The sequence below is a fragment of the Rhinolophus ferrumequinum genome, chromosome 9 (genome assembly GCF_004115265.2).
Source record: "Rhinolophus ferrumequinum isolate MPI-CBG mRhiFer1 chromosome 9, mRhiFer1_v1.p, whole genome shotgun sequence".
NCBI classification, from domain to species: domain Eukaryota; kingdom Metazoa; phylum Chordata; class Mammalia; order Chiroptera; family Rhinolophidae; genus Rhinolophus; species Rhinolophus ferrumequinum.
In genome coordinates, this window is record NC_046292.1 from 79,168,311 (window position 1) to 79,194,228 (window position 25,918).

Here is a 25,918-nt window from a genome sequence, read left to right on the forward strand (position 1 = left end):
TTGGGGATCCACCTTGTTTGCAGGGGCCCATAAAGAGAAAAATGTAAATAAGAGAATCATTTAACCTGCCACTGCTCTACTGTGTTAAGCTTTTTAATCTGTTAATAAACATAGTCAGAACAAAGAGAAGACGACAGAACTCATTAAGAATAACGAGACTGGTGACAGAAAATAGAGCGACGGTGCGAATCGCTGCGTGTAGCAGGCGGCACATACCCCCTCTTCTCTTCTCTTCTCCGCATGTGCCAGTGAAAGATACTAATTATGCCCCTGGCAGGAGACATGTGGACCCCCTTCAAAGAAGCTATTTAAAGATAAATACACTGCAGGCAAACACTTCAGGCCCGGCGGCACTATTCATTCCATTCTCCTTTCCTTTAGAAATTTTAGGTCATATTAAACAGGAAAAGAGAGAGCCTTGCCAAACTTAGCTGAAAGGTCTCTGAGTGCCTTAAAACAGATTTTTTTTAAATCTCTAAAGCTTTTCATCCCTGAATGATTGACTGGCTAGTGTGTTTACATATCTACACTAATCCCAGTATTATTTAGGTACAGAGGGTTTTTTTCCCCCACCTAAGGTTTTCGTTGAAGATACCGAAAAGGGTTGTGGGGAGAAGGCATGGTCTTGGTCTGGCTGTGTGTCATTAACGGTAAGGAACAACAAGACTCTGAGAAGTCCATTCGCTGCCTTCCTCTCCATGTCAAGAATTATTCTCTTCCACATACAAAATTAGTGCCCGGTCGATTACAGGTATTAGTTGGGGACTGGAGAAAAAGATGGTCTGTAATCCTCAGCAACAAATATCACCTCCAGGTCTTTGATTTGATTCCTTCATTATTTCTGCAGCCAGACTTCCTTTCCTATAAACAATGGGCTTATTAAAAACTGCCTCGTTTAACCATAAAAAAGAACTGGTCAGAAGTGAAGAATACAAAACTAAAATGAAGAATACACTAGAAGGAATCACCAGCAGAAGAGATGAAGCAGAGGACTGTATCGGCAATTTGGAAAACAAGGTAGCAGAAAACACCCAATCAGAACAGCAAAAAGAAAAAAGAATTTAAAAAAATGATATAGTTTAAGAGACCCCTGGGACAACATCAAGCGTAACAACATTCGCATCATAGGGGTACCACAAGGAGAAGAGAGAGAGAGCAAGAATTGAAAATACATTTGAAGAAATAATGAGGAAAACTTCCCTACCTGGTGAAGGAAACAGACATACAAGCCCAGGAAGTGCAAAATCTCCTAAGCAAGACAAACCCAAACAGGCCCACACCAAGACACATAATTAAAATAAAATACCAAAAGTTAAAGACAAAGAGAGAATCTTAAAAACAGCAAGACAAAGGCAACTAGTAACTTACAAGGAAGCTCCCATAAGAGTGTCAGCTGTTCTCTCAACAGAAACTTTGCAGGCCAGAAGGGACTCGCAAGAAATATTCAAAGTGATGAAAAACAAGGAACTACTACAACCAAGATTGCTCTACCCAGCAAGGCTATCATTTGAAATTAAAGATAAGGAACTTCCCAGACAAGAAAAAGCTAAAGGAGTTCCTCACCACCAGACCAGTATTACAAGGAGTGTTAGAGGGACTTCTTTAAGATGGCCAAAAAAAAAAAAAAAGAGAGAGAGAGAGATCAAAAATCTGAGTAAAATGGCAATGGTTACCTATCTATCAACAATTACTTTCAATATAAGTGGATTCAATGCTTCAATCAAAAACATAGGGTAGCTGAATGGATAAGAAAACAAAACCCTTACAGATGCTGCTTACAAGAGACTCATTTCAAATCAAAGGCACACACCGACTGAAAGTGAAAGGATGGAAAAAGTTATTCATGAAAATGGAAAAAGCACAAACAAAAACAAAAAAAGCTGGGGTAGGAATACTTATACCAGACAAAATAGACTTTAAAACAAAGGCTATAACAAGAGACAAAGAAGGACCCAGTAATCCCACTTCAGGGTATTTATCTGAAGAAACCGAAACTCTACTTCAAGGGAACGTGTGCATCTATATGTTCAGTGCAGCATTGTTTACAATGTTCAAGATGTGGAGGCAGCTTGGATGTCCGTCAATGGATGAATGAATGAAGAGGAGGTGGTACCTATGTATATATGGAATGGAGCTCAGCCAGGGAAGGGGATGGGTTCTGCCTTCTGCAGCAGCATGGATGGACCTGGAAGGTATTGTGCTGAGTAGAGCATGTCAGACAGAGAAAGACAGGTGCAATGAGATTTCGCTTAAATGTGGAATCTAAACAACAAAATAGAAACAAACTCATAGATACAGAGAACATTTTAACGGTTGCCAGATGGGAGCGGGGGTTGAGAGGGTTGGTGAAAAAGGGGAAGGGATTAAGAAGTACAAATTGGTTGTTACAGAGTAGTCAGGGGGATGTAGGGTATAGCGTAAGGAATATAGTCAATAATATGGTAATAACTACATATAGTCCCAGGCGGGTACTAGTCAGGGGGATCATTGCTTAAATTACACAAATGTCTAACCACTATGCTATACACCTGAAATTAATATGAAACAATATTAAATGTCAACTGTAATTGAAAATTTAAAAAGGAGGGAGAAAAGGTGAGGAGCAAGAAGTGGTCCAAATTTCCCACTAAAGTAAGTCATGCGGATGTAACTTACAGCATGGGGAATACAGTCAATAATATTGTAATAACGTGATACAGTGTCAGATGGTTGCCAGACTTATCATGGTTACCACTTCTTTAGGTATACAAATGTAGAATAACTACTGTCCACCTGAAACTAACATAATGTTGTTAGCTATATTTTTTAATAAAAATCTTTTTTAAAAACTGCCTTCTGTACTCCTAACAGTGCCCGCTGTCACCCAAGGGCGATGCAGTGAGTGGGCTCCTGATGCTGAACATGAAGTTTGCAGCTCTGACAAGCTCCGTGTGCTTTGGAATCCGCACCAAAGAAGAAGAAACAATTAGAATGCAGGATAAGAATGTTAATGGGATTCCCAACTGTCAACTTCTCCTGAAAGATTTCCGATGAGGCTGAAGTGAGGCTGAATCATCATCAGTTGTTATCAAAAAGTGAAAAATACATCCGAACATAAATAAGGAATTAGCTAGATAAATGATGAGACATCGGCGGAATGGGACAGGTATTTATGTGATACTGCGAATTTATGTGACACTGGAAAACCAGACTGCCAAAATAACAATGCACTTCCATTCCAGGGGAGCGACTCACATCACATATGCACATCGAAGGCTTAGAAATATTCTCACCAAGGAGGTGTTAACAGTGGTCGTTGTCTCTGGGAGTCTGGAGAGAGGGTATTTTGAGTTTATTTTGTTTTTTTCCTACTTTTCAGAAAAGATATTCCCAAGAGAAACATCAAATAATACTGTTATGACAAAAAAAAAAATGTTTAATACCTTATTGTTCTTAATTTTAAATGGAGAGAGAATTATTAAAGAACCACTACAATAGGGATCATCTATTTACCCCTTGTACTCTTCAAAACGAGTTTTAATTAGCTCAGTCAACTACACATGAAAACATGCCTTCCAATGCCACCAAGCCCATCAGATTTCCAGGGTGGTGCCATAGGAGTCATAAAGGTGCCATTCGAGTCATCTATCATTTTGGGCTTTTAGAGCCTGCTCAGATAAACACAACTAACCTCACAGAAACATGATTCTTCAAATAAAGCTAAAGACGACTCACACATTTCACACTGCAGATCTAAAAAGTATAGGAGAAAGAGTGCAGTGGTGTGTCAAATCCTTAACGTATATCAGCTAAAATCAAATAACACCACCTATTTTATTGCCTGGCTCATCAATAAGAATACATTTTTCGTGGGCTCAGAGCATTTTTCCAAAATTGTTTTAATAATCTCCTAGGTTTCACTTATTAACATCTTTGTTTCATCTGACAATTCAAAGAAGTCCACTATGGCTGTGAAAAGACGTGACTCTCTTTTGTCTCGTCTCGAAACATCAAACCTGGATCGCTGGTAAGGTTCTCACGAGACGCCATTTCCCTAATAAGAAGCACACCTCTAAGGACCGGGAAGGTCCTCTCCAAATCTTCCCAAACCACAGAGAATATGATTTTTTAAAATAATGCATGTATGGGCACAAACACACACATTCCTCTCGAAAAATGAGTCACACCCACTCCACAGTAACCACTTTTGTAAGTTAATTCCATCAAACAGGGCAATCTCCTGACATCCTCATGGAACAAGATCAGTGGATCTTGCTAGAGAAAATGAAAATAGTTCAGTCATGGCTCCATGTTAAATCTGGCTCCAACGGCATTAAAAAGCCGTGCATGACCGAAGGCAAAAAAAGAGAAGAGTGCTACCACAGAAGTTTCATAATCTACCAGAACCATCTTGCTGCTCATGACACTGCTGCCCCTTCAAAGATTCCTTTAACTTACATGAGTTCTTCTCAGCACCTCGTCCCACTCATTCTCATGTTCCTGGTGATACCACACCACACCCTACCGGCCTCACAGTCCGCTGGTCGTTCTTACCTTTTCTCCTCCCTTCACCCTTCACGGCCAATCCAGTATGTGGGGTTCTTGTCCATTCCTTTCTGTCTTCACCCTCAACACTGAGAATCTTGCAGCAAGGAGTTATGGAAAACCTCATGGAGGCGAAGTGGTAGGAGGCCACCTACCTCATCTCCCTTTAGTCAAGGCCAAGTGGGTCCCCAGCTGCTAGACAGTTTCTCACTGAAATATTCTTCTCCTTAGTGTCTTGAGAGCCTCTGAGGTCTATCAACAGCCCATAATGTCAAACCTAAAATGTAACTCCTCACTTTCCCTTCCCTAACAATTCAGACCTAAAGCAAATCGGTGAGAGAGCAACCACGGAGGGAGGGAGGTGGCCCAGGTGTGGTGTCAGGGCCAGAGGAGGGCGAGGTGGGCATGCACACGGGGACGGCATCCGAAGGAGTGTCAGAGCCGAGTGAGATTGGAAAGGCTCCGTGTGGGGGGCAAGCGTAGCAGCAGAGATGGGAGATGGTTACACAGGAAAAGACTGATCAAGTAAACAAATACATTTTGGAGCAGGAGCCTGGTTTCTCAGTCTTCAATGTGGAACGGAAGAAAACCAGAATGAACCATTCAGTTAATTAAACTGAAATGGACGTACCGGTACTAATTCATGGGATTTGAATAGAGAGACATAGATATACATGTAGACATATGAAAGAAGCACATGTGTACACGTGTGCACATGCATGCACGGGCACGCATGCACACACTACATGTGATCACAGAGCGCCTAGGAGGAATGCTACTCCAACAGCTGTGCGCGCACACAGACCCAGACCATGGCTTCTAAAGAGCAGCTGCCACATAAACAACGATGGTCCTGGGGGAAATGGCTGATCCCAGGGCGGGCGGGGGGGACACAAGAGCAGCCTGGAACATTTGGTTGTGCCAGGAAGCAAGACTGGAAGGATGACAGGGTCATGTCAAAAGGACAGAGGAGGCAGCTCGAAGGGGCTCCACTGATGGTTATATAGGACAACCTAAATCAAAATAAATGACAGCCGCAGATGACAACCCTCTGAATAAATTAGGAAATGAGTCCGCACAGATACAAAAACATGAATACATTGAGTTTGATGAGAAATGAAATAGGGAATTTAAAAGAACCTCCCCCCAAAATACTTGAAAATTAAAAGGCTGAAAAAAGGGTAACTTGACCGCGGAGAAGCCTGACAGACCAACCCTCATCGAGTGATCAATGCGAATACCAGCAATAAAAGACTGAAATTTTGTACCATCCAACAGGAGGCCACAAGAAGACTGAAGAATCACTTTGTGATGTTCCTGCCCCAAAGCAAAACCTGAGTCTAATAATGAGGAAACACCCGACACCCCGAATTGGAGGCCATTCTACAAAATAATTGACCTGTATATTTTCCCAGTCAAGGTCATGAAAGACAAAGGCAGAGGAACTGTTCCTGAGTTAGCAGACTAAACACAAAGACAATGCCCGATTCTGAATGGATCCTTCTGCCCTGAACTCAGACATCACTAAGGCATTTGACGTAATCTGATATGGGGGTTTGAAGATTAGATGGCGGTAATATATCATTATGAAGATCCTAATTTTTTTTATAGTATTTTGTTTTTACTTTTTATTTTAAGTCTTCATTTTTGCATTTATTGGTATGTTAGCAATCCTCAGAGAAACAGAACCAATGGGGGGGTGTGTGCGCGTGCGTAAAGACAGCAAGACAGACAGACACTAGGATACATATCAATGTATCTTTATCGACATGTGTGTCTATCTGTCCACCTATCTATTTACTGAGACTTATATGAAAGTGGCTTATGCAATTATGGAGGCTGAGAAGTCCCACAATCTGCATATGTAAGCTGGAGACCCAGGAGAGCCAGTGATACAATTCTAGTTTGAGTCTGAAATATTGAGAACCAGAGAACTGATGATATGTTTTTCTCCAAGCGCGTAAGACCAATGTGCTAGTTTGAAAAAGTCCTGAAAGGTCCAAATTTTGACAGTAATAGGAGACTGTCCTTATTTTAAGAAGACAGACACTAATGTGTTAAGGAGCGATGCGGTATCAGGTGGAATTTTCTCTCAAGTAGTTTAAGAGAAAGTTATTTGCACTGTACCTAAATCTTGCTGTAACATTTCAAAATGTTTTTTTAAAAAAAAGCGGAAAAAAAAAGTACATAACCCTGAACCTCAAGCCAATGACCAACAACAAAGACCCTCTCCCTCCTATTCACTTTCTCTCAACTAACCTCACCAAAGCTCTCCAAGTTCACTTCCTAATGCTCCTTTCTATCATTCCCATAAAAGATTCCTCAATCTCTTTGCAAATCTTTTGTGTTCTTCCCTCACCACTATTAGAAAACTTAATTCCTGTTATAAACACTTTCCCAAATAAGATACAGAGAACATTTTGTATCTCTGTGTAAATCCAAATCCATCTTCTTTTACAAAATTTTATCCTCACCGTGCACTTGGTCCGGTTTGCATATATCAACCAATATTTTCACTGTTGAGTATAGGTAGAAGTTAAGAGTCAAATGAACACAAAAGGAGAAACATGAAGATTCAAGCACCCTCTCGGTGGGAGTTCTCACTTTAAACTACCTCAAAGCAGGCTGGGGTATTGAAAGAAACATGCAGCAGAGACCAAAGCTACCATCTATCCTGTGTGTGGTGCTATTCCTTTTTTTTACCAACTAGGCTGTTCCTTCCAAACCAACTGGTAACACCATCTTACCTCGAAGGCAGAGAAAGGTAAGAAAATCTTCTGTCTTAGGCTTCCTTTTAGAGAGGTCAGAAATTTGAGTCGCTGGAGGGGGTAGCAATGGCTCCACTATCTTTACTGGAGTTGTGCTGGGACTATTCGGCTGAGATTGAGCAAACTTCCTTTGTGCTTGCAGCCTGGGCCTGTAAAAGCAAAAAGAAAATTAAAATAAATTAAGCAGAGATCAGAGAATATAGATCTATATGCAGCAATAACATTATGAAACAAAAGGGAAAAAAGATCCTATTTCAAGCAAACTCTAAGGTTCTGTATCTCCCACTCTCATCAACCACAGGCCTGCTTTAAAGGGCAATAAATGTGATTAAAGGGCTGTGTTTTATATACTGATATAAAATGTGCACGTGTGTGTACCAGCACGTTCCTGCACAGACCACTGAGTGCCTGGGTATTGGATGCCCCGGGATTACTACTGCCTTACGCACTTTTGATTTAGTCCATGGCGATGAGGAAATGCAAATCATCCTGTCACGTTTATTAAATTCCTCAACATGATACTGTCACAGATGAGACAATTTAGGATAAATGTCTCCTGTGACGCCCTCTGCACTGTCCTTACACCAGCCTGCCCTTGCTGGTCCATCCGTCACTGACCCAGTCTTATACCCCACCTCTAATCACTTCTGACTCCGACTGAGCCACGTAAGGTCACTACACTAATTAAAGCTTGTAATGCAGGAAAAATATATACAGTGGTACCTCGGTTTTTTTAACATAATCCATTCCAGAAGACCATTCGCGTTCGGAAACGTTCGAAAACAGCCGATAGCTAGGCCTCAGGATCTCGCCCTCGGCGGAAGCCACGTGACATGTTCGACTTCCGAGGCGTGTTCGAAAACAGAAGCATTTACTTCCAGGTTTACGGCGTTCATAAACCGCAATGTTCGTCAACGGAGACGTTCAAAAACCGAGGTACTACTGTACTCCTCTGGTCTCCCCAAAACCCCTCCGTCCCCGCCAAATTATGGATTACCCCCTCTGCCTATAGGAACAATCCAAGCCCCTAAGTCAGGAATTCCAAAAACTGGCCTTAATCTACCCTTTTAGGCCACTTCCCCATTACAATCCTACCTGGATATTGAACCCTAACTTACCCACTCAGTGTCTAAAAAAAAAAAAATCACAACTTAGAGGTAATTCATTTACAAAATCTGCCATAAGACCTGCCTTTCAATCGATGTGAGCACTAAGGAATCTTGGAAAGGTTTCTTTACATCTAACACGATAGCTGACATTATAGCTGATAGTAAATTTCCCTTTCTCTATAAGCATCCTAACAAATTTTCCTTTTTGAGTAGCTAACCTGACATCATAAATTGTCTCATATTAGCTCTTCCTTTAATTCTAAGAATCTCAATCCATAATGGAAGTAGGCACATCTGAGGGTGAAAACCTGTATAACTGCTTATAACTGTGTAACTGCTTTAAACTCTCTATCCAGCCCTGCTCATACAGATGCTCAAGAAACAGTATTTGAGGTCAGGTGGGAAAAAAAAACATAAAAGAACCAAGAATAGGGCTTTATCTAGATCTGGTCTGAAACCCAAATTAGAATCAATCACCGTGAGACTGATAACGCCAAATGCCAACCCAATTCAAGGTTGCTTTGCGTATTACATAAGAAATAAAAAGAAATCCAATACATCTGGAAAGCATGAACAAGTCTCCCCTTAAGTATTGTAGAGATTATTTAAAATACGTAGCATGTTAAGCTGCTGACATTCAAAATACGTAACATTTTTAATTAACTTTCCAGTAGTTAACAAAATTATACAGCAAAATACATACCCGTGGTTTTCTCCTTCGTAAAAATTAAGCCCTTTAAATTGAACCTTTGAGTCCTGACCAGTCTCAACTCTTGCCTCCGCTACCACCTACCAAAAGCACTGCTGCAGAGACCATATTCCCGATGCAAACCAGCATTTGATCAAGAGAGGCACACGACTACTTCATACTTACTGGGCAAACATCACAGCTAATCAAAAGCACTTCAGCACCCAGGAATAACCAACATGAAATAGCCCCATTAACAAGTATCAGCAGAAAGCGAAACAGCTTTAACAACTTCCCAAACCTTAGAAATGGTCAGGGAAAATGTGACTGCCCCATGTTATGGGGAACAAAGAGCTTTTTTGCGACCAATTGACTGCCTGTATCTGAGACAAGACAGACCAGAAGTGTGCACTCAGGAAGCCACGAAGCCGGAGAGTGACCTTCAAAAGGGGACACTAGAGGATGGGGTTTTGGGGGCATGTGGGTGGCACTGACGCTATAGAGTGGTGCTTCTCACACTCTCTGAGAGGAGGACTGGTGCTGTGTTCAGTTATTTCACCCTTTTACATTTTCTCTTTTGCAAATGGGTATTTTTATAAAATAAGACAATCAAACTAGGAGGGAAAATAAAATTTTAAGAACGACTTAAAATACAAGCCCAAATTTATTATTAGATTCAACAGACATAACATCACTGCGTCAAACCGCTCTACGTTTCTAAAAAGCTCACTGCATTTCCGGATTCAAGTCACTGGCCCCAGGCAGCAGCCCACACCATGACCTGCTTCAGAGGCGGCACAAGAATACAGAACACTGAACCCCACACAAACAGCCACACCCCTGCAAGGTAACAACGCCACCCTCAGGGTCGCCTGACCCCAACAGGACGACCCTCCTCTCCCAACAAAGCTTCTCTGCTCCGTCAACCATGCCTTCCTGTGAAAAGAAAACCTGTATCTTTTCATTCCACTAAAAACTTTTTTAATTGGCGATTTCATAACATGTACATCTTCATTTCAATGGACAGAGCTCCCGCTCTGAGCATTGAAGGATTTTATAGAAACCCAGGCTGCACGTGAACAGAATGCTCCAACTTTATTGCTTTTTCAAAAGTCAGCGACAACAAATGCCACACATTATGAGAAGACAGTGCAGCAATCATGAAAAACAAACACCACACGCAGACCAGGCGCAGATGACAGAGCGGGACACGGTGAGATATTTCACAATTTCAGGACCTCAAAGATAAACTGTTCCTACCATTGTTCAAATAAAAGGCACTTTTTGCCTGATGACTTTCTCAGCGAAGACTATGAAAAATAAGGCAGTAACAGATTAGAAAGTGGCAGTAAAATAAATTACCGCTCAGAGGAGTGAGCCGAGCTCCCAAGTGATTAAGTATTTGTAAGACCCAGATGAAAGTAGGAACGAAAGAACAAGACAAACCAATCTCTTTTTTTTAGAGGCCAAGAAGAATCCGTACTTTGCAGAAAGGGCAGGTCTATGGTTTGGCTTTTCATCCTGCAAAGTCCCAGGAGGATTACAAAGGTGTTGACTTTGCTTTGCTGGCCTCACACAACAAAAGAGTTTGAAGGACACGAATTAGAGGCCAAATCCATGCAGTAAGCACGCTTTAGCCATGCAGGTGTGTTTGAGGGGTAGATGATTCATGCTAGAATAAGGAACTGAGAGTCTGTTACCTTAAATCAGTAAAGAAAGCTGGGGGATCGAGGGGGGGGGTGGTGGTGTGTGTGTGTGTTTGTGTAGATATGCTGAATAACCAGAGCACCTGTCCCTGGAGATGTGGGAAGCAGAGCTGAGGGGCGGGCAGGCAGGCCAGGCCAGACTCCTCCCACCAGTTAAAGAGGGCTGGCAGTGCCCACCCGCGATGGCTGTCTCCAGCAGTAAGCAAGCAAGGAGGTACTCCTCCACTGCCGGCAGCATTATTCACCCACCCTGGCATTTTAACCAGAAACAACACCTTCCATTCCTTACCAGAGTGAGATGGCTTTAAAATGGAAATATTGTTTGAACTAAGGCAGTTCAGTCATTCTGGGGTTGGGGGTGGGTAGAGTACAGGGTTCCTGGGGTGAAGGAAACACAGCAGCACATAAGGCCTCCAAAGCTGTTCGGCCCAGAGTTCAGGCAGGATGGCCCCTACTGCCCATTGATAAGACACAGAAATGGCAGAACAAAGAAAACACAGAAGGTGCTTGTCCCCCGTGCAAACCACAGAAGAATCAACTAGAGCACGATTCACTTCCATGTTTAAATTTTATTAATTGATTAAGGAAGGACTCCCCCTAAGAAGCCTCCTTCACTCTTGGAACTCTAGGTGTATTCCTTGCATCAATTAAACCAATGAAATCAAACCCAAATTACATAGATCAAATAAATATAACCCAGTTGAGGAAGAAATGAACATGTTTATATATGAATAAATATATGGAGGGTAACATTTTATTTTCAGTGTTAAAAACCTAGGGTTGGGAGCAGTGGGGTGAGAGAACAGATGTGTGAGTTTCAGATCAAATCATCGCTATCACTTACCTTCCGTGGTGTAAATGTGTGTATGAGAATTAAAGGACTAACAAGTGCAAATAGCAAGCTCTGAGAATACAGCTATGGTCTGTTTTTTCTGTTTGGTGTATGAGACAAATGTTAAAAAGCTAACGGCTTTGATTTTTGGAGGGATCTTCAGATCACCCCTACTGCCTAGATCAATCAACTGAGAGAAGGACCCTAAGTCCTTGGGTCAGAGTTTTCTCTGTCACACCATCCGCATCCAAGTGGCAGGTGAAGCGCTGCCTTGCCGTGGGCAAGACCATCTGGTGTGTCCCTTCCCTGAAAGCTCTTGGGTCCAGGAGCCCCATGGCAATTCAAGTCATGACCAAAAAAAAAAAAAAAAAAAAAAAAAAAAAAATGCAGGCACACTGGTATGAATCCCATTTAAGCTAGAAGGTCCCCAAGGGGAGTTAAAATGTGTTGAAATGAAGTCAGGTTACTGATCTGGTCCCACAGTGTCCTTCCCTGTAGAAATAAATGCCCTAAGATAGAGACAACGATCAGAAGGGACCTTGCTTACTCAAGCCTGCTCTGGCCATCTGGAATGCTCTTCTCTTTTATCTTGCCGTGGCTGCCTTCTTCTCATCATCCGGTGAGGGAAACATTTCAGGCCTGTTCATTTTTATGGCGGTCACTTCCTCCAGGTCACTGCTCAAATGTCACCTCCTCAGAGAGATCCAACCGTCATAAAGTTCTACGCCCCCCAGGACCTACCACTCAACCCCAATTCCATTCCTCTGACGTTCTGTGGGCCCACAAGAGTAGGCCGTACTGTGGTCTCCTCTTTATGACCCATTTCTGCACAGGGCTGTTACCATGCATCAAGGACAAGCCGTCCGTGAGTGCAGAGAAGGGACAGAAGAACACCATGCCACTGTACCTACAATTTATGAGCCACACAATTCACCGGTCACTCTTCAGGAATCTCACAATGAAACACATGGGTGTTTTCTGAGCACAGGGGCAGACTGAATGGCCATCCAGAGGTGCCCGGGAAATAGCTGGATGCCCCTGAAACAGACCTGATAGCAACAGAAGAGGGAAAGACATGGTGTTCTACCCCGGGGATAGTTACTGGCCATGCCAGTGCAAGTCTACCCAAAGGTCAGCTGGAATCAGCGTCGTTAAGAATCAGGCTCACAGGACTAACACCTGCCCACGTGGTCACAATTGCTACCATCACCACAGTTATACCTTAGTAAGAATTTCCTGAGCCTGTGCCCGTGACTGGTTCCGTCTACCAAACGCCAGAGAAGGCCTGGTTCTGGCTCTTCACCACCATGAGGCCCGAGGTGTCACCCCACCACAAGGCATGCACTCAGGGTCCCTGTATCATCACACAGCACAGCTGTCCACAGGCCACCACATGTTGGACCCCAGAGGACGGCCCTGCCACACACCGTGCACACAGGACAACACGTATCAGCGACTGTCGGTACTCCTTGATCGAGCTGCAAGAGCTGGGGGTTGGGGAGGGGCGGTCCGTCTTCTTCCTCTTTCCCTTCCACACCCTAAGATAAAACACGAGTACAAAAGAAGACATTCTTTTTCTCCTGAGGCATCTCATTTTAGGGTTGTCACAGCCAACAAAAAATTATTTGCTTGATCCCTTTAAATTTCATCCAAAAAATACCTTTAAAACTATGTCGTGTTTAGGTGGGTTTTTTTAGTTTGTTTATTTTTAAAGTATAGCACCTTTATGGGAACAAAGAAACACACCAAAATTAACACTGGCGTTATTTTGAAAGTTAGCAAGTGAACTGCAAGGCGATATTTGTAAAGAAACTCCACTGATGAGCCGACGAAGTCCTGTGCCAAATATTTTCTGTTTTGTAATAATACCGTGTGTGTGGCTCCTGCCCTCCCCAAATCATGCATTTAGCAGCTTCCTGGGCAGTATGCCATCAGAAGCCTCACACGAGGGCGGCACTGTTCCTCCAGGTTTCCTCTGGGGTTATCTACAGGATGGAGTTAACCGGCTTATTGCTATCTCTGCACTCAATCTCCAGGGCAGCCCTAAATACGGCACAAAAGCAATTTCTAGGTTAATTAAATTCCATTTCTGTCCAGGATTTCTGACAGTTTACAAACCCAAGGAAGACACAGTGTATGCATACAATTTGGATGGAGAAAGCAGGAGCGAGAGGGACTAAGTGATTTAAAGAAATGCCCAGCTGGCCCCTTGTTGAGGGACGTGTAAAGCAAAACACCATTTTATTAACTTCATTTCCCAATATTAAAAACGTAAGCTGGTAAATCCAATTATTTAGATTACATCTCAATTCTAAACAAAGAGCAAGGAATGGGTGGGAGGGGAGGGTCTGCCCATTCAAAAACTAAGATACTTTGTGTCTAGCAAATGCAGAATGACCAGCATGGCTGCGCCCTTTGTACCGGTGCGGGACGGCCCTGAAGCTCTGCCAACTCGCTGAAAGGCCTATTCAAAAAAAATTTTCCTGTGTTTCCCATCCCCAAAATAATTACCCACTCTATTCTACCCCAGACGCACACACTACAAACCTGGCAGCTACTCAAAGAAACAAGAGTGTGCCCGCGTGCGTGCGCACACACACGCGGCCGGGTGGGGGAGGGTCAGGCAGGGGCTAGCCCCTTCCCAGGGCAGGCTGCCCACCAAATTCAGAGGCAAGTGCAGTTGCGGGCACACCACGCCGGATGGTTGTAAATATACTGTAGAGTAAGGAGAAAATAAACACATCTTCAAATGAACCCAGAGGCAAGCAAAGGCCAACTCATACCAAACTCTCCAGCGAGAAGCATTGGCGATGAACTACAGCCTGCTATGCTCACGTCCCACTCTGCGCCATAGCTGTAATAATGTTTTATCAGGTGAGGGGATGTCACACAAGGACAGAAAGGGAGGTCGGCTGGCTCCATGACAGGAGTTTTGCTCCACAGAATGCCGGCTTCATGGCATTTCTGGAGATCTCATAATGGTCCACAGGCCTCATTTCTTGCTTTATACGTAAACAGATGAAATTGTTTGTTTGTGCTAAAAACCATAGGCTGGTAAATATTTGCAGCACGTGTCTTAATTAAAATACAGAGGAAGCTAGAAAGAAACTAAGAAAATTTTTTAAAAGAAAAAAATTAAAAAGAAATAAAATACATAGGCAGCAATTTACAGTAGGGGTTTGCTATTAACCAGATTTACCTACAGGAACTTTTTGTGGTTGAATCTCCTCAAGATGAATCCTTAAAAAGTTTTGCGTGGTCAGACAGGTACAAGTAAAAGAACAGCGTACCACAGCACCTGGGCTTTAATGCACCTGTAACCTAGAGCAAGCCGAGTATCTACTTCCTCATTTCTTAAGAAGGTGGGGGAGGGTTGTGAAAAGGCGAGAGCTACAGCTCCTTCGAGGTCCAATCTCCTCTGATTTCATCTGTAAAAATTGAATATAGTAATTCCTGTAATAATTTCTTTGGGATATATGATTTCATAATTCAAGATGAGAAATACTGACCTTTTCCTGTGCCCAGTGGGAAATTAGGATCTTAGATCTCCAAAATGCCCACGTTGCTAAGCTATAGGTTCCCGGCACCAACTTCCTAATTACACCTTGTCAGGGCAAAACAACAAACCTGGTAACTTTTAGATTTTGAGGTACGTATACTTACTGCCTGGTACTTTAGAAGATGGCGGTGGGAAAAATGTTAAATATCCACACACTTTGTTAAAAGATGGCACAACTCCAAAAACTGTGCCGTATTCCCTTAAACTATTAAACAGTAACAACTCTCTCTATACTCTGCTTCCTCAAGAATTCATAGTTCCAATTAGGAATAATTCACTCATTTAGGGAAACATTACCTTCCTTCAGAACTCCAAGGCATTCTTAGGAGCTCTAACTTAATTACTTAGAAATATATTCATCAGCTCTCCCCACCAAAAAGCCAGCCCAAGGAGAAGGCAAGCATTGCAAACGTCACAACCACCTCAAGGAGAAGGTGTTCCACTTGCTCACAAATACCGCACCACCTCAGGCCCTGGAAAGCAGGCGCCAGAGAAAGAAGAGCCTTTATTTTTCTTTTATTCAGGGGCAAAGATCAGGGGAGAGGAGGAAGAGTATCAAGTCACTCACAGCACTCAATATCTATACGCTACGTGCAGTCGCCCCAAGTAAAGCATTACTGGAGGCACATAAATCTCAGGTGGATGGTGAGATACCACACAGGTGGTATAAAAAGTAATGTGCAGCACAGCTTTTGATTCAATTAATTAAAAATTATGCAATTAAGCTTTTTGAAAATCTTATGCCACATCTTTGCAATGTCAAAGAACCAAGGCTGCCAGGAAATCATGATTGTCATGACCAAGGAAATATGTGACATTGACTTCTTTTGTGTTCTAGAAAGCAACCATGTCAAATTTGAGAGGGATCGTCATTAATCAACAATTAAAGCGGCAACAAAGCCCTTTTGTTCTGTCAGTCACAAATGTCACATGTGTTAGTTTACCTATGGAAAGCTGTTTTGCCATCCCCAGGCAGTGTAACCCTCTTCTTATCAGGACTCCAACTCCAAACCCAGGATCTACCGTGTTTCCCTGAAAATAAGACCTAGCTGGACCATCAGCTCTAATGCGTCTTTTGGAGCAAAAATTAATATAAGACCAGGTATTACATTACATTATATTATATTATATAATTTTAATATATTAATATTTTAATATAAGACCAGGTATAATATAATATAACATAATACAATATACCAGGTCTTATTTTAATTTTTACTCCAAAAGATGCATTAGAGCTGATGGTCGGGCTAGGTCTTATTTTCGAGGAAACATGGTAAGAGCTGCAAAAGCTCTTCTCCACAAAGACTGTTAGTTTCAGGTCAGTATTGAGCAAAAAGTATATCTTACAACAGAAGAGAGTCAAAAAGGATAACAAGAGTAGAACAGCTCGTGGAAGTTAAGGGTCTTAAGAATCTAGCTAGGATCTGGCCAAAGAAATTCCTAATACACTATTGTAGTCACAAGGTGTGAACAAATTATCTAAAGCACATTCAGTTTTAAAAACCTAGAAGAGCCAGTTAAAATGTTAACCTGCCGTTCTACCCTCTCTGGAGGTGGGATTGCCAATTTTGTTTTTAAAGTATTATTTCAACAAAAACCCAGTAGTTTCTCAATTAAGTTACTCAATACCAATTGCAAACTGCCAGAAATCTCCTGGAATCCTGGCCAAGATGACGGATGGGAAAGGAGACTGAATGACTGACTCTGTGAGGTAAGAATCAGGTTTTACTTCCTCCTTTCAAGGAAAAACCGAAAAACATATTGTGAAATTATATCCTGCAATGCTACACAGCTCCATCATTAAAAAACAAAATGCAGCAGAATCCTAAGGGTGTAACTGAAAACTCCATTCTGTAGCCATCCCACCAGAAACCTTCTCAATGGAGCTGCATGGTGGGTCAGATTGTAAACTCCATCAGCAGGTGTGACAAAGGGAGTGCTCAGAATTCCAACTAGTCCTGACGACTAGTCCTGCAATGATCTGGAGTAGGCTTTGGCTTCTCATAACTTCTGCCTCTCAGACAGTAAGTCTACTTAACAGAGATTTGCTTCATTTAAAGGGTGACAAACAGAACCGAGATACTGGACAATTTCCCCGCCCACTGGCAATCCTATGCAGTAGCCAATAACCACCAATAGATGGCAATAAAGAGACTTCAGAGTCCAGCTCTGGGATCACCACGGAGGAGGAAAAAGGACTTAATGACACTGGGAGGTAGTGTCCAATTTTTAGGACCTGTACTAAAAATCTAATGCCAGCTAAGAAACCAGCCACTGTTTGTGGAAAGTAGTATATAAACACTATTAGCAATATCCTTTTGTCCCATCGGCTCAATCACAACTCAAGCTCTCTGCTTGTATGGAAAATACACAAACTCACAATCCAGGAATTTATACAGTAAAAATATACCTGCGGCAAAAATCCACACGAGGTTTTCTGAAATAAGCCCTTCCTCCAAAAGTGATTTTTACCATCAAGGAAAGATAAGAAAAGGCAAAACTAAAGTAAGGCACCTTGTTTCCTTCATTAAGAAGCATAAAGTACTCGTTTGGGGGGCTCTGACAGAACTTTAGTAAGCTGAAACATAATCGTGTAATTTTCAAGGTACAGGGTGTTACTTAAGCTATCAGCAACCAAAATGCCGAGTAGAGTCTGTTCTGTATGTAATCAAAGGGTTTACTACAATTTCCACATTGTCTCTTCTTGGACATTTATGAAAGAGCTTTTGGTTTTTATGACAATTGCCTAAAGATGAGAAAACATGATCATAATTAAAGAATCTGCTAATAGCTAATGAACATAAGAAGAGCAATTATCTCCTTTTGACTGTTTGTGCTTCGTAATCCTGGAGTAATTTGCGATCCTAGTGTAAAGGCATTCTCCCGCTGGAAAATGGGCACGCGTGTGGCATCATCTTAGGCTCCATGGCACTGGCACCTGCCCTGACGGGTCTGGGGAGATACACCAGTGGCAAGGAAATTTACACTGAAAACCAAGGAAACTGGATCAATTCAAAGTAGGCAAAAGGGAGTCCAGGCATGGAAATCACCGTATTTCCTAACAATGCCGAGGATAGCCTCCAGGCAACGCTGAATTTCTCCCAACGCTCAGGGTTGCACAGAGTAACTGCACAAGAGTACCCATAAGTCAGGCCAGGAAGCAGAAACATCTTTCCAAATGGCATTGCTGAATTGGGGGAGGATTCCTCCCTTCCAACTCGCTCAGAACATTCTGTCTCACTTATACCATCTCCCAACCTAAGACAGACAGCTCGACCCAGTAGACAACCCCTCCCAGTTGTCACTGAGCAGCCACCTGGCAGGCCCAGCCTGACTCTGCGGCACGTGAGTCAGGGGCCGTCTACCTGATATTAGGAAGGTGCACTAAGTGGAGAGACGTCACTACTGGACGGCAGCACTAGATGTCAGGCAGAGACGACTCACTGAACACCTGCAAGACGTGTCCCCCACAACCATGCCTGTCTTCAATGAACCCTCAAAAGGGTCTGGCGAGAATGTCTTCTGACTAGACCTCGTTTACATCACAAAATGACATTTTCTCCAAGTGGGAAAGTCATTCTCTGCTTGACTCACAAGGGGCCTTGTCATCAAATACTTTACCTGTCTTACGGTCATTTAACCAACAAAACCCTGCTATTAATGAGACGAGTGACTTACCACTCCTTTCCAGAGCTACTATCATATTTGTATTTGCTGGGATGCTAACAAAAATAGCTCAATGGACTTAAGGATTTGAGCAAAGCCTGTAATAGAAACTCCCAGAAGTGAGCTGGGAGGTAGGCGGAAATCCAAACACGCCTGCCCCCTCACCCAGTTCTATAGCTGACTTGTTACTCCTTTCCCTCTTAGCACTGAAACTCCCTGACAATTCCGTTTCCATTTAGTTCCAGGAAACAGCCAGAGAAAAGCCCAACCTTTCCAAAGCAGGACTCAAGATAAACAGCCAAAGCTATATGCATCCCTTCGGCAACTCCAAAGGGCTGAAAAACTTCCTTCCTTAATCCCTACTTCTGAGCCCATCTTCCTCATCCATAATAAACAGGGAATGATAAAGCCAGGAGGTCAGCCTCCTTCCCAGCCGTTTACACCCTCCAAAGAAGGCCCTGGATCTGTCCTAGGTGCTGCCAGAAAGCTTTCATATGGCCTGGCTCCACTCATTCCCCAGAGAGGCAAGGGCGGCAAAAATAGGAGAAAAGAATAAAAGAAATGGAAGAGAATCCCAAAGTTCTTCGTGATCTTAGCAAAGGTGAAAACAACGGGGATGTAAGTGGGGAAGAAGAGTAGAGATCCAAGCAGCAGACATGAACCTTCAATTATAAAAGTGTCAACCACAATTAGGAGCTAGAAGCTTAAAAAGTGACTACCAAAATTTTATTTTTCAATCCCCAGCCTCAAACCTAGCTTCAGCGTCTCCGTCCAAGTAATGCTCGTGTGGCTTCCTACAGGCAGGTTGCTTTCCCATGGCCCCCTTCTCTCCTATTCTGCTGCCCAACCACCATCAGAACCATCTGAGTAGCTGAAGCACTCTGTCCAGGGAACTATCTTCATGGGTCTTTTCAAACGTACTGCACCATCACCACCACATGGCAAGCCACCTCTGAAGAGAAGGCAGAACCCCAGGGGCCATTGTAAGGGAGGGTGCAAGTAAAGACCACAATGAACGGGTGGGTGAGTAGTGAGGAAAAACTGTCACATCTTCCCAAACAGTGAGAAACAAGGATATGGCGAGAACGGTGGGAAGAAACGACCTCCTTCTCTCCTCTGTAATCTACTGATTAACTCAAAGAAGAAGGCTAGGTAGGTGGCAAGCTTCCTTCCACACAGCTGGCTTCACAAAACTCTATGCCAATAAACTGGGCAAATCATAATCCTGTTCAGAAAGATGTGGGTGGCAGGCCCTGGGGGCCAGGGGGTGCGGAGTACTCTCTTTATAACGAGTCTCTTCAATTCCACCAGCCTAAACGTGCCCTACCGGTCTCTGCCTTTGGTCAAAGAGGCAGCCATCCATCTGTAACTGTGTCATTAGGCTGCCAATCGCCACACTCCCAGCCGTGCGTCTGTGTCAGTCCTGGGAAGGGCTGCTAAGGCTCCACCTCCAGCTATTTGTCAATGAGCCCGCCCGGTACAACACTTCCAGCTGCACACTCAGCGGTTCCTGCCTGACCCCCATTCCAAACCCCCGCCCCAGAGAGCAGCTATAAACACCTCACACCCAGAAGAGGCCCCAAGACACTGACCCTGAGGAACGTCCTAAGGGTTACAGTCTAACTTCACAGGGTTGTGTGGTTTTAAATCAAATTACTGTTTTTCTTTATGTTATGCGATTTTAAAGCCGAAAATATACAAATTAGTACTGCAGGTAGAAAAGGATGCATTGTTGGGGCGACTGGTGCCACCAGGGAAGTGAGAGCTCCCTGTTCTAGACTTTCATGAGATCCCAGTTCTAGGATTATAAAGATACCAACAAACTTGAGCTGGGGATCCCAGAACAAAACACTACTCGGTGACAGATCAATAAGCAATGGAAATTGTAAATGCATTTCACAGAAGAGTAAGGCCAACAACTGAAAGGGAAAGTAACCTAGAAAACTCAGAACATGCATCCTCTCCTCATTCAGCTTCTGCTTCAACAAGGGAAACAAGACAACGCAGTGACTATTTCACTTTGCCAGGGGAGGACCCCCACGATGTAAGTAAGTACCAGCAAGAGTGCACCTGAAAGGGAACCAGGCAGATTCCAAAACACGACCGAGCTGGACAGAAAAGGGACCGCAGGGGATGGGCAAAGGAAGGACACACATGTGTGCCGTGAAGAGACAGATCTGACTCAGGATACACATCACACCAGTCTTCCAGGTCCAAGGATGAAAACTTAGTTTTCGTGAACAGCTGACAAAGAAAGTCTAATCCAGTCACAGCAGACAAAGAAAGACAGCTGAGGCGACACCAGTGGAACTTCAGTTTTTGTCATTCCCTCCAGTCCCTGAAACAACAACTTCTGGGATGGAAATGCTTGGAACAGGCTCATTCACCACAGGGGAACTTACCAGGAAGAAAGGCACAATTTATTCCTTCCAGACCTCCCCTTCTCAAAACAAACAACTACAAACAAAGATAACCTCACACCCCCTGGGCTTCAATGCAATCAACTCAACAATAAAACAATAAAACCACCCAGCTGGAGAACCGGGTGTGGGGAGCAGCTTAGGCTCCCAGTGGGCTAGGTGGGGCCACTGAGATCTCAAACCCTAAAGCCAGACTTGGGAGGCACCACAGGTGAGAAATCACACGCTATCTCAGGTTAGGATAGTCCACCAGACTCCCATTCTCCTAAGAACTAAACTCAGTTCAAGTGAATGTGAAAACAGAATGTAAATATCTTCATAAGAAAAAACTATGTGAAAAAGGCTAAGTGCTGGCAGGACGCAAAGAGAACCCTTGTGCACTGCTGGAGGGAATGTAAATGAGTACAGCAACTACGGAAAACAGTATGGAGGTTGCTCAAAAAATTAAAAATAGAGCTACCATATGATCCAGCAATCCCATTTCTGGGTATTTATGCAAAGGAAATGAAATCACTATCAAGGAGAGATACTTGCAACCCATGTTTATTACAGCATTATTTACAATAATAACCAAGACATGGAAACAATCTAAGAGTACGCCAGGAGATAAATGGATAAGGAAAATCTGGTATAAATAGACAATGGAATATTATTCAGCTATAAAAAAGAAAATCCTGCCATTTGTGAATGGGCCTTGAGAACATTATGCTTAGTGAAATAAGTCAGACAGAGAAAGACAAATATGGTCTCATTACATGTGGATTCTAAGAAAACTGAACTTACAAGAACAGAGAGTAGATTGGTGGTTGCCTCTGTACGCATGTGTGATGGTGGACAAGGTAAAACGTCCAGTTACAAGATGAGTAAGTTCTGGGGATGTAAAGTACAGCCCAGTCGTTACCTTAGGCAGAAAGGGCGGGGGGAGTGTGGGAAAACAAAGGAGGGAGGAGATGAGATCATCCTTAAGAAAAAGTGCAGCTACAGGACCAGCCAGAACTAGACTGCAGTGGCCTAGAGCAGATCCAGGGTGCCATCTTGCCCCTGGAGGTGGACTTTAGCTCGCTGTAATGGATTCTAATGTTATTAGCATTTCAGTGAGGGAAAATCTCCACCCCCAGTGCCACCATGACAGTTCCAACAGCTACAGAAGGACAAAAATCCCTCCTCCCCACAGGAAGGAGTGGTCAGCGAGGACCCATCTAGGAACACCTGGAACACCACCCCTAATAAGTCTGGAATACTTCGCGCCCTCATTTTAGAAGTAATAAATTCCTAAGCCTCTTGGTTCTTCTTCAGTGCAATTGCTTTTCTCCAGGCCTGGCCACTCTCCCTTCTTGAGAGTGTACCGTCCTCCTTTTAATACTTATGTGGTGCGTCCCTGAATTCTTTCCTGTGACGATATCAAGAACCCACTTCCGGCAACACAGCAACTATAGTTACTAACACTGTACTATATATACTCGAAAGTTGCTACAGAGAGTAAATCTTAGATCATTCACCACCACACACACAAACAGGTAACTATGTGAGGTGATGAATGTGCTAACTCATTTTATTGCAGTAATCATTTCACAATATACATACACACCAAATCACCAGGTTGTAGGAGTGAATGGAAAAAGGGGGTCCGTCCCACGGAAAGCAACCTCTTAGGGTGATCTGACCATAAATCCCTAACTGAGCAGGTCACCGTGAGCCGTCATGCCTCAGGCATGTAACTTCTTCCATAAAAGGTTTATCTTTGCCTCAAGCAACAAGCCCTGTCCATTGTTTTGATACCATCTACGTTAACACACCTTTCAAATTCCTGTTTTTCAAAGTAACCACCCTCAAGGGAGCACAGAATCTTGTTACCTATCCTGTAATCCAATGGCCACCATTCTTTCTCCCACTTTCATGTCATCTTCCTTACTTTCCCTCCTTAATTCCAAATTGCATAAAGGAAGCTGCAAACTGCCATTCTCCCAAAGAATTTGAGAGCTTTGCTTCCCAGCCACTGTCATCAGTTTGGGCTCAAATAAACTCTAATACAAATTCTCTACAGGTCGGGATGTTTCTCACATACACCTTAAACTTTATACAATGTTATATGCCAGTTATATCCAAATAAAATGTAGGACGGAGGACGAACATTCTAATGTAACCTAACATCCAGGATGTCTAAAATAAACTAGCCAAAATTAAAGATTTTACTTGGTGGTAACTTTAAGTATTTTTCTATTAAAATAAACCCAAATCTATATAAGAAATAGCAAGTAAAAATTTCATGAATTAAGACACACTGCAAGACTTCAAAGAAATGCCCCAGCACAGGAAGGCTCTTTCTAGGCCCTGGATACAGAAAGGTAAGAACACTATTCTGCAGCTGTCCCTCTGTATCTGGGGGGATCGTTCCAGGACCCCCTCATACCAAAATCCGAGAATGCTCAAGTCCCTTATGTAAAATGGTGTTGTATGTGCAGTACTGTAAATCATCTCTAGATTACTTACAATATCTAATACAATGTAAACGCTATGTGAATAGCTATGTGAATAGTTGTTATGCTGTATTGTTTAGGGAATAATGACAAGAAAAACTGTCTGTACATGTTCAGGACAGGCGCAGTCATTGTAGGCCTAACTACATAGCACACATCAGCAACAATGTAACATTTCCCCCCCCCCCGAATATTTTTGATCTGCAATTGGTTGAATTCATTGATGCAGAACCCGAGGATATGGAGGGGGGCCAATTGTACTTAAGCTTCTTCTCATCTCTCCAGAGAGGAGAGGAGGTAGCAGCTCCAGAAGGATACTTGGTGACTTGAGCAGGAGACCACTACTACTGAGTACTAGGAGAGAATCCACAGTAACATTCTCCCAAAATACTTGAAGTCAGTCCATGGAATTCACATAATGAAATTCTGAAACCCTTAGATAAACGAGTGAGTTCCTATTGTGGGCTGGGGGGACCCTCTGTTGTCAGGGTGATGGTAAACCAACGCGTTCCCTTCCACACTTCACTGTGGATAAAACACACACAGATAAGGGCTGACCCTATTTGCCCTTGCAAGCAGTCTGTGAAAATCTCTCTCCTCATCACTCCTGGCGGGAACCGGCTCCATCCGGATCTCTGTGCAACACTCTGGGAAATACCACCATCCCTAAAAAAACCCCAACAGCTAAAAATACAACACATTCCATTTTAAAAGATAAGCCACCTGAGAAAATGTTGATCAGTATACGGAATTGCCCTTCTCAGCACACGACTAGAAGCATGAATTCTATGCGCCAAGGGACAGCTACAGTGTCATTTAGTGTCATCTCTCCTCCTCTGGTCTCAAACAGCTTGCTTTGTAAAACAGAAACTGTTAGGCACGTATGAAAGGTGGAGACAGACTTATGGGGGTGCATGTGTTTTATGAGTAGATTCCCCTGCGGGGTACAAATTAAACAAAATCTCGTGCACGTTGGAACCTGTGACTCCCCGGAAAGAATGAAAGGTGCTCAGGCACATATCATATGCAAATATTCTCAACCCCATGCCACCTCTCCGCACGTGCTTGCGTGCGTGTACACACACACACACACACACACACACACACACACCCTGGAAACGGCTGTGGGAAAAACTCTTAAGGCCTGGAAGAATCATAAAAACTGGGCTGTGATGGATACTGCACTGTCTGTCAGCCAGAATGCCACCCGTGAATACTAAGTATTAAGACAAAAGAAGAAATAACTTGAAAGGACCCAGTACTCTTTTGTCCAGGAGGAACAGTGGAAAACACCCCTAGACCTACTGGGTGCAGAGCTGTGGGTGCATCTGCACCTACATCACCTGCTTTTAGCTACGGGGACCTGGGAATAATCTCATAGACACGAAATGATCACCAGCCTATGACACTCCCTTGCAAAGGTAATCCAAGATTAAATCACACTGTCTGCTTTGATTAGCTGTTTGTGACAAGAAAATACCTCCACTCCCATGACATGTCCTTAGATAGAGCGCCCTGCACAGAAGCAAAAAGTGAAATTACACCAGAAAAAGAAGGTGGGGAGGGGAGGAGGCGGCATGCAGCCAGTGACTGGTCTATAAATAATTTCAAATAAACCGCAGGGAGGGAAAGACATTACTCTTCTGTTTCTGCACAAGGCAGATGAACAAGCTGAGGAAGGAAACATTGGGGGCCTAGAAAGAAATAAGTCTCAAAAGGCAAGGTCTCAAATCAGCATGAGAGTATCTGCTAAGGCCTAAACGCAAGATCTATGAAGGGAGGAAGAGGGTAGAAATAGATGAAATTTGTACCACGCTTCATCCAGTGGTCTGAGTAAAGGTTTGTACAAAGGAGAACCCAAACCAGAAAACAACAAAATGATCACAGGGCACACCAAAGAAACAAAACAAGACGAAAAAAAAAAAAATCAATTGAACTCATTTAAATTCTTACCTAAAGGAGTCACACAAACTATCCAGCAGAAATAAGAGAATAGTCCTTTGAAATCAAGTAGGCCGGGAGCAAAGCTATGTCTACCTGAAAAAGGCTACTTGGCCTCAAGAATTTCTAACCACGGGGACAGTCACTGTCCATTTGCACAGCAACTCTACAGAGAATGGCTGTTTATTATTTATTAAAGGACAATAATTATCTACCGTGTTTCCC

General features: G+C 43.1%; 1 protein-coding gene across 3 annotated transcripts in view; it reads right to left on the reverse strand.

Annotated features, from left to right (window-relative positions):
- JARID2 (jumonji and AT-rich interaction domain containing 2) overlaps positions 1–25,918 on the reverse strand; it is a 248,946-nt gene that overhangs the window by 60,166 nt on the left and 162,862 nt on the right. For all 3 annotated transcript variants that reach the window (XM_033115663.1, XM_033115665.1, XM_033115664.1), the window contains one exon: positions 7,272–7,441. In XM_033115663.1, coding sequence (XP_032971554.1) covers positions 7,272–7,441 — 170 coding nt within the window. The remainder of the gene's footprint in view (positions 1–7,271; positions 7,442–25,918) is intronic.